Below are 9,619 nucleotides of genomic sequence, written 5' to 3'. Positions count from 1 at the left end.
TCTAATTTGTATAAAGAATATCGAAACATAAAAATCTTTTACGGGAATTATTTATTTAAATAACAATTGTTTTTTTAATTATTATTTGTTAAAAAAAGTACTCGTAAGTGTACTATTTTATTCTAAATTATTTAAATTTTTTTTAAATTCCAACGTGGTTTTTTATAAAATATTTTTAAAATATCGTTTGTTAAAATTCACCTATAAAATTTTCGGGATCTATGTATGTTTGAATATGATTGTAATTTTGTACCATTTTTAGTTTGATACACTTTCTTGAATTGTTGATTTATAGTATATTTCAATAGTGCATGTACATAAAAAGAAGCTCAAAAATTACGTCAATTCAATCAAACTTTTAATGATGTACATGTCACTTCGTATAATTTCTATTGAAATAAACTATAAGTGTAGAATTAAGAACTTTTTTATCGGGTGTTTATAAGGCAGTATTTACATAGATAATTAAAAAAGTTGACGTTTCAACAACTTTATAAGCGAAAACAGTAATTTTCAATTAAATCAAAATGTTAATGTCGACTTCTCAATTGAATGCAAAAAATGTTTAATTATTTCTGTTGTAGTAAAGTGATCTCTAGCAGAACATGTCGGTATTTCATATGACTGGTTTTATAGGTGAAACAGATGTGAAAAGACTGTTTAAATAAGAAATGATTGTTATGAGATCAGTATTTTGTTATTGGATGTCATTGTATTTATTATAAAAGACAATTATGAATGAAATAATGGAGTTTTAATTTCCCATACAATAAAAAGGAACCCGTTTTGTAAATGCTGGTAAAAGTTTAGCCTAAAGAGGATTATTCCATAACGTTACAGTGTTATTGGATACGTGATATCGGATAACTTGTCACATGTGACTGAATTTAATCTGACAGGTTTCTTTGCTATGTTTTTCTTTACTTTAATAATAACATGAATTATAAAAGTATATGAAAACTCACTCCCTAGATATTAGCCAACAAACTTCGAGTATGATACGTGTGGGACCACGAGATCACTTAAGCTCTTATTAATTATTTTATTATGATAATTTCTAACGAAAATTTGTATCATATAAGTATAGTAAATTCTCTACCATATCACAGTCCTACAAAACTAGTTCTTATATTCCTACATATAGAAACTAAATTCGATAAAGTCGGCAAAAACTATATATTTTGATTGAAATTTTTAATTATATTGGATTGTTATAAACATTCTAAAAAGTAAACATTACGGTGTTAAATATTGAACCTTCTTTGTATATACATCGTTTTTGACAAACTTTTAATAAAAAAGTTAATCTGTCAGACATGTTCAAAAACTATACTGCAATGGCCGAAAAACCAATAAAATAAATAGTGAAAAATGTAATTCCTAACCATCTCCCACGAACCGTATAACTCTCTGAGTAGCTAGCACAATGGGTAAGCCTAAGTATGATCCTCCGACGAGCACATACCCGTACAAGATATCGAAGAGGTTAAATATTCTTAGTATACCTAGGAAATACATCATAGATACAGGTGAAGGTATGCCAGCATTGACTCCCAGGGGAATAAGGAAATCTGCAATTAATAGTCACATATCTGACAGAGTGAATGACGCCGCTTGGCCCTACTTACGGTTGGTAAAAATATAAGAAATTTAATATGTTAACAACCTATACTTTTCACCGCAGAATACAAGATCTTTATATTATATGCATATATGTTATAACTAATCGACTAATTATAGTTTATTGTTTTTTTGAATTTCTCTATAATGAGAAAAGGTTTTATTTAATGCCCAGCGAAGCGAGTGGGTAATAGATAGTGTATTATAACATTTTAAACGGACGTATAATTTAAATTAAGCACATAAGTCATTTATATTGATCAAGAATCACATGTTCAAACCAGTTATAAATCTATCATAATTTTGTAAGAACTTTAATTCTTGGCTAACCACAGACGGACGGTCTGTGGTTAGCCAAGAATTATTCTACAAAGTGGTAAAATCTTATTATGATTTCTAATTATGAAACATTATTATTTTTAGTTTATATACAAAAGGCATATAACGAACAGTAGAAAATCATGGCGTTGTTTTTATACATTCTAAATTTTCATCCTTTCAGTCGTTTTCTTATAATAAAACGAATGTACAAGAATAGATTCAGTGCAGAACGTATAGAACGAATTGATCGTATGATTGAAGCCGCCAATGCGACTTGTTATTCTAAACTAGCGAACTGCGTGCTTGATCTTAAGAAACAAGATACGAAAGACGTCAAGAAGAAACGAGGATGGACTGAAAGTGAATGGAAAAAGCACATGGACTATATTAGTCAAATCGCTGGACCGAAAAAAGACTTCAGGTCGACTCCAGTTAGGGTACGTAATAAAACAGAACAAAATTGAAACTAAACATAAACATTTTGGTATAAAAAAAATTTAGCATTCCTTTTGAAATTCAAAATTAATTCTTTTTTAATATAATAAGGAGACGTTTTTATTGTACTGCCTAACTGAAAAACTGGTTAATTGGTTTTAGTCTATGAAGTTATTATATAAAATTGAGTTTCGAAGTTTTACCTACTTTATACTATTTGCGTGACAGAGTGTATATTGTTTTTATAAAGAATAATTGCAATCAAATTATTTGTAATTGGATAAAATAATATACTGTATACCTAATTAATTTAAAAAAATGTTGATGTTATTTATCAGAGAGGCCAAGGTAAACCTTTGGATCTTTTGCTGCCAAGAATCAATCAAATTTGCCACTTGCCTGAATTCAAAGTTTACAGAAGATTATCTAAAGAAGATTGGTACAGGGACCCTGTAAAGGTATGCGAAAAAAATATTTGGTATACATTTCTTAATTTATTATTACCCGTCCATATTCATAGATGAAAAATTATAAAATTAATATGTTCGAAATTTAATTTTAAAGAAATCCTTAGTCTATTGTTATTAGTGTTCACATCAATACAATTTTTACATCCAATTAAATAAATCGTAGTCATAGATCTACTAAATCATAGAGTACTCTATACTGACATATCTTTTTTTCAAAGGTGACGAGCGCTACGGCTCCATATACCATATACTCCTCAACCATTGTAACTTGAGCTTTTCTAAAATGGACCTATTTAATTACGAATGACATTTTTTGGTAGAATGTTCTCCCGTATTTTTCATCACATATAATTTTCCAATTTGTATCAATACAAATGGGAAATGATTTGTAGTGTCATACATTTGTCGTCTTATATACGGAATCTATTGGTGGTGATTTGTGACAATAGTCGTTGATTAATGTTTTTATTTATAATTCGAGACCTTTTCACTTATCTTCTACTTTTTCGCGATTTCATAAATTATATTTTTACTCCTCCTGCCTTTGAAATAGAGAACAGTAATAAGAATTATATTAAATTAATATTATATTTTTAGGTACCACCGAATGCGCTCAAATATGTGATATCGGATCGAATAAAGAAGCTAGCTGCTCATAGAGTTATACCGCAGGCTGGTTTTGACTGAACAACTAAATGTCTTAAAACTTTGTATAAAACAATACGACATACAAAAATACTTCGAAAACTACTCCAGACAATCATTTCGCATATTTTAAATAATAATCCATTAACCAATTTCTGGAATTTTATTTCTGGTAACATTAAATACTTAACAATACTGTTACTATGCCGTCTATTGATTACAGATCACATTTTAGAACAAAAAATATATATAAATAACATTTAAATAAATTACGCTTATTACTCTATGAGTAAATTGTCTACATTTGGTATGTTTGGTTTAGGTAGTGAGGCAGTGGATGACGGCGTATGTGAAATCTTTAGTGGTGGACTGACCACCGAGGTCCTTTGTTCTGACTTTTCCGTCTGTCAGGACTCTGTAATGAGGAAAAAAAAAGTTTCCCAGTGTTATTATCATCAGTGTTATAATCACTTTACTCAACTAATAATGCCCCTTAAGGTTTTTAAAAATAATAATAATAAAAGAAAAAAATAGGGCAACTATATACAATGAATCTTAGAACAATTACAAATGTCCAGAAAATTTGAATAGGAAGGTTTTGTCAAGCGTCCGAGCTACTTTTACGATCATAACAAAAAAAATACTAGTTTATATAAGGACAATTGGAACCTTAAACGCTGATTGGCTTATCTATGAATTGATTTATAACCTCTTTATTATTATTAGTCAGAACACGGCTTTGCTAGCCAATCATCGCGCATTGGTCCGTAAAGTTAGTCAGCCAGTCAGCGCTCATAAAGTGTGGTAATTCGCGAATCACCTATGTTAAGTAAATATATAGGGGGTAAAATAAAATGTGAGGTACAAACTTGTTAATGGCATTCTTGATCATCTTGGAGTACGAGTGCAGGTTGACGTGCGCCAGCAGGTTGGCGGAGCACAGCAGCATGGCGGTCGGGTTGGCGATGTTCTTGCCCACGGCGCCCGAGAACACGTGGCGCGCGCCCTGCAACACGCGCACGCACGCGCACGCGCACGCACTTTAGAATCGGCCGACAAGGTGCCACGTGTGGACAATATTTATTTTCGTATAAAAGCCTACTGTTCAGTAGATCAATCTAATGATACCTGTTGCATCAACCACTCGCCCACGTGTGTCGGAATGTGATAGTGGAAGGTATCAGGTAGCGACCCTCACCTGCTCGAAGACGGCGCAGTCTGCGCTGTAGGAGGCTCCGGCGACCACGCCGGCACCGCCAACCAGCCCGCTGGCGAGGTTGTCCACGATGTTACCGTACAGGTTGGGGGTCACCATCACGTCGAATTGGTTCGGGTTCGACACCATCTGCATCGTGCAGTTGTCCACGATCATCTTCTCGAACTGGATGCGGGGGTACAGCTTTGCAATCTAGTGAAAGGAAAATTATATTGTAATTACAATTATTTAATTTAATTAAATTGAGAGAGGAAATCCAACACAAAAAAAATATTTAAAATCGAAAAGTATGATTATTGAAAATTCCGGACTTCGTCATTAGGAACCTATATTATTATTCTAATTGCAATTTGAGAGATTATTCTAATGAGCCGAAAGAAACGGCAAGTGTATGTGGGAGCAGCGATACCTCCTCGCAGCTGCGCAGGAAGAGTCCGTCGCCCAGCTTCATGATGTTGGCCTTGTGCACGGCCGTCACCTTGCGCCGGCGCAGCTTCACGGCGTAGTCGAACGCGAACTTCGCAATACGCTCCGACTTGGCGGCCGTTATGATCTTCAGACACTCCACCACTCCTGCGGTGTTCGTGATGGCGCGGATCAATACAGTAAATATGTTGAATGTTTGGAGGGTTTTTATACTAAAATATTTTCGTTAATTCCGTTTGGCATAACTAAAAGGAATATTTGTAATACTTTTGATATTTCTTTTTATTTACTACTAGTTTCGCCCACGCGTGAGGGAAGGAGGGGGCGCTGTGCGGGTCTTAGGTTACATTTCCATACCAAAGGAGTCATTGATCTTTCCGGATCCGCATCTTTATCACTGTGCCAAATTACATTCAGTTCCTCAGTTTAAGTCAGATAATGCAAATGAGTGTCTATTTATTAGTGGGAGTGATTATTTATTAAGGGTCAATTGTAGCTAGTCTTACCAAGTATCTTTGTATGTATATGTGCTGCCATGAGATCTTGATATAAACTATAACATTATTATTTGTGCTCTAAAAAGTTTATAGACAAGACAAAACAGAGCAGAACAAAACTATTGTTTAAAAATATATGAATCAACTTAAATTAATACTAACCAGGCACAGATTCGTGTTCAAGGGCAGAGTATTCGCCTTCTGTCTGTTCTCTGATGATGATGCAGTCGACGTCCTGGTGACGGCTCTTCACATTGGGAAGCGATTTAACGTGGACGACGTTGGCATACAGATCCAAAGCGTTACGCAGTTTCATGTTAAGAGTTTGTAGCTCGCCAGTATGGGAAAAATCAGGAGTTGCTAAGATACCCTGGAAATATAATTACATAGATATTTTTTTTTTTTAATTGTAAGTCACTTTATATACATTGATAGTAACAGAAATCATTAAATTGAAGAGAAGAAAAAATATAATATTTGATAATCAACCTTTATGTTATAATCAAAATGAATCCATTTTTAATTTTCATGTTTTTGTTTATAACTATTTGCCTGGTACAAAAATTACCATTTAATTTTTTATTATTTCACGAGGTTTACACATTTAATTCTAACCTTTATACAAATCTTATTTCTTGCAATGGAGCCTACGACATCTTCCAACGGCGCACTCAACGTGGGGTTCACCTCGGAGAAAAAGAAGGATTCGAAGTCCACGGGGATGCCTGCCGCCTGCAAAGGAGGAAAGAAATATATTTCACGAAAAAAAGTGGCAGTTTAAGGTTACAGAAAAAAATAGCAATTAAATAATGCCAATAAATAAATAAATAAATATAGCGTCTATTAAGACAACTTGTACATTTTTTAAACATCTTTCAAGCGAAACATCTTCATAAGCCATTACATATTAATATCTATGGTAAAAAAAAACCTACAAAATATGTTTACATTCTGCAGTCATTTTAATTTAGTCTGAGTATCACTAACTCTTACATGTTCTCAATATTTTACCATCATGATGTTTACTTTGTATTTTGATTCTAGTTTGAAGTCTGAGTGAACTAGTGTAATAACAGGTAAAAGGGACATATCATCTTGGTTTTCATCACCACTGGTGCAATAAAAATATGAGAATAGTTATTATTTCTTCTATTAAGGTGACAAGCTTCTAAGATTTTATTCGCCTATTTGCCTTCCTATTTAAAAAAAAAGGTAAAAAAAAATTATTTCATTAAAAACAAAGAACATACCTTGAAAACTTCTTGAACGGAATAAACAAGTTCTGGTCCGACGCCATCACCGGGAATAAGTGTGCACTTGATACGTCCCTCCTTGCTTGTTTGCTGTATCATAAAGCTTTATTTTATATATGGCAACATTGAAAATACCGACATTTTTACACTTAAAACTTGTGAAATATTTTATTTATCGATACTTAGTTAACTTAGCAATGGCATCAATTTCTACTTGTAATCAGAGTATTAATATATATTAATATACAATAGACTTATCGAAACAATATAAAGTTAACATGTTTAAAAAAAATTATTAAAGAGAAACAAAACATTGATATAATTTATACTATGTACAATATATCATTTTATTTATTTATTTCTTTTCCAATGCAGAGACTATATGAATTATAAACATACCTACCTGTTAAAATAATATATCCACTGTAAAAATAATGTCTTTTTTACTTAACCTATACCACATAATACATCTATACCTTTTCAGATGTGGATCGAAACAGTTTACCTTTAAAATATAATTAATATAAACAATTTAATATTCTAGTAAAAAAATAATACAAATTATACCAAAAACTTAAAAACAGAATAAATAAATTTTTAATCTTAACTAATACACATATCAAGAAATTATAAATATATATTTAATATCAAGGTACATTTATGTAATTTTTGTGGACAACACACAACATGGTGTTACTTGTTACAATGCACTGGACAACACAAAGGCTTGAATCGTATATGAGAGTGCAGGATACATGCTATGGACAGATCCAGGTTAATGATCCAGTTGGCCCAAACCCCCAATTTGAAACCAAAAACAATTAAATAGGGCTATCTTCACACTATAAATTTGTCTCTGGATCTGCCTCTTACAATAAATATAACATCTAATAAAAATTAATTTCAATCAACCAGAGACCTCATGTTTCATGCTAATTATTCATAACCATTCTATTCTTTATATAATATCCCTTTGCCTAATTCAATAGTCTAAATTAAAAAAAATTGAATAGAATGGCTTTTTATTACACTGGTATATTCATGCATTTTTAAAACAAATAATCTTACATTTTCATCTTGAGATGAACATGTGGATCCTGATAAATAAACTTAAAAATATTACATTTTTATTTTTTGTATTTTTTTTTTAAATTTAGAATTTTGATGCCAACTCAATAAGAATAAAATTAAATGCCAATTACATTATTCAAATTATATCAAATTAAAGGATTTTTTTTACAATATTTGTTCTGAATATAAAATAAAGCAGAAAATAATGAATATAAAAGTGAAGTTTCATTTACTTTTCCTAGTATACAGAACTAGTAAAAATCACTATGCAGTTTAGAAATCTGTTCTAAATAAGTTGACGATATTACAAATATAATAATAATATTTTATTTAATGAGCCAAAATGGCCCATTAGCTATGACGTATGAATATCTAATTAATATGGCAGTTTCTAGCTTCAGTAAGTACCACTACATGTGTGCCCTTTTTTCAAAATTCACCCCGTTAGTGCCAAGTAGTAAGGGAAAACATTGCGAGGAAACTTGAGCCACATGTGTATCTATCACACTGTCTCGGAGCAACAGTGGTGTTAACTGAAAAACATTCTCTTCAAAAGTAGAGAAGTCAATCAGTGGGACATTTACTAAATTTATAGATAAATTATGCAATACAAATTTAATATTATATGTATAATATCGAGAATTATAAAAAAAAAACTATTTATTATTATTATATTGTATGAATTATATATTATTGATATAGTAATTTGATGATTCAATAGTTATAGCAAACAACTTTACCAACTAAGAATATAGTGCAAATTATAATATAATTTTATAAAAAAATAAATGTTTGGAAGAAAGTAAATCATCACAATATTTTTTTTTAAAAGAATAGAAACAACTCAATTTTAAACTTATTATTTTCTTTAATAATTGATTGCATTGTTGTGAATGGATTACAGGGGGTTTTCTGCTTTATTTTGAAAGGTGCGACCATTAGTAAAACAGTTAGTATTCTCACCAAGGTGCTGATTGAAAGTGGCGCGAAACATACGTTTTTGTCAGAGTTTACCGCACTCGTGTGCAAACCTTTGCTGGCATGTTGTGTTCCCTGAAATATATTCCGTATAAGAAATTTCGAATCCTTAAAAATGTTTAGTGTTTGCGATCACGTGAGCTAATAGGTGTAAATTAATCTCAATGCTCAAGAACAGTCGCAATAGATTGCATTTGATACATTAATTTAGTTTTATTACATATACATCTTATCTATGTACTTTATGTACTTTGTCTACTACAAAAATAAATTTCAACTTAACGTACATAGTAGTTACGAAACAGCTTCAATTTTTTTTTATTATAAATATTTAATTTAAATTATAATGGTATATAAGAAACGATTAATACTTTACCTGGACCAAGGCACGGAATACGTTTCTGGTTATAAGGGACATTGTCTGTAATGTATAAGACCTTCAAAAAAGGTTAATTTTTCAGCAAAAGTATTTTTGGATCGTCTTAGCTGACAAGACGTAACTTCGCCAACTTCATTTGACGTTAACTCACTATAACGTCAAATAAATGTAAATAGTACATTAATGATTTACGAAAATCTATTTATCATTATTTTTTATTAACGATCGCTATTATATATTATGCATATCTTTCAGTTAACAATACTATTCAATAGAATGGCCAAAATTGTCTTATAAAATTGTCTGCA

General features: G+C 31.3%; 2 protein-coding genes across 3 annotated transcripts; one reads left to right on the top strand and one right to left on the bottom strand.

Moving 5' to 3' along the window:
* Nucleotides 1-1,321: 1,321 nt before the first annotated feature.
* Nucleotides 1,322-3,644, top strand: LOC125073056. The gene is made up of 4 exons (XM_047683740.1): nt 1,322-1,629; nt 2,123-2,378; nt 2,715-2,834; nt 3,444-3,644. The coding sequence occupies exons 1-4, from the start codon at nt 1,427-1,429 to the stop codon at nt 3,531-3,533; spliced, it is 669 nt and encodes a 222-aa protein (XP_047539696.1). The 5' UTR covers nt 1,322-1,426; the 3' UTR covers nt 3,534-3,644.
* On the bottom strand, nt 3,636-9,449 carry LOC125073055 (isocitrate dehydrogenase [NAD] subunit beta, mitochondrial). Of its 2 annotated transcripts, none has more exons than XM_047683737.1 (9): nt 9,309-9,449; nt 8,918-9,007; nt 6,881-6,973; nt 6,246-6,362; nt 5,793-6,000; nt 5,117-5,280; nt 4,690-4,899; nt 4,361-4,497; nt 3,636-3,906 (listed from the first exon to the last, which is right to left on the bottom strand). In XM_047683737.1, the coding sequence occupies exons 1-9, from the start codon at nt 9,348-9,350 to the stop codon at nt 3,810-3,812; spliced, it is 1,158 nt and encodes a 385-aa protein (XP_047539693.1). In that variant the 5' UTR covers nt 9,351-9,449; the 3' UTR covers nt 3,636-3,809. The 2 variants fall into 2 exon arrangements, with proteins under 2 accessions (XP_047539693.1, XP_047539694.1); XM_047683738.1 differs by having other exon boundaries at nt 8,951-9,007.
* Between the last annotated feature and the right edge of the window lie 170 nt (nt 9,450-9,619).

Source organism: Vanessa atalanta, chromosome 23 (assembly GCF_905147765.1).
Source record: "Vanessa atalanta chromosome 23, ilVanAtal1.2, whole genome shotgun sequence".
Lineage (NCBI taxonomy): Eukaryota > Metazoa > Arthropoda > Insecta > Lepidoptera > Nymphalidae > Vanessa > Vanessa atalanta.
Note: the sequence above shows the minus strand (reverse complement) of the source record. Positions and strands in the feature narration are given on the sequence as shown.

Coding starts and splice junctions, on each gene's coding strand:
- LOC125073056 (XM_047683740.1), top strand. CDS start 1,427: ATGGGTAAGCCTAAGTATGATCCTCCGACGAGCACATACCCGTACAAG. Junction 2,379..2,714: donor TCAGGTCGACTCCAGTTAGG/GTACGTAATAAA, acceptor GTTATTTATCAG/AGAGGCCAAGGTAAACCTTT. Junction 2,835..3,443: donor GGTACAGGGACCCTGTAAAG/GTATGCGAAAAA, acceptor TTATATTTTTAG/GTACCACCGAATGCGCTCAA.
- LOC125073055 (XM_047683737.1), bottom strand. CDS start 9,350: ATGTCCCTTATAACCAGAAACGTATTCCGTGCCTTGGTCCAG. Junction 9,008..9,308: donor TATTCCGTGCCTTGGTCCAG/GTAAAGTATTAA, acceptor AATATATTTCAG/GGAACACAACATGCCAGCAA. Junction 5,281..5,792: donor TGAACACGAATCTGTGCCTG/GTTAGTATTAAT, acceptor CGAACACCGCAG/GAGTGGTGGAGTGTCTGAAG.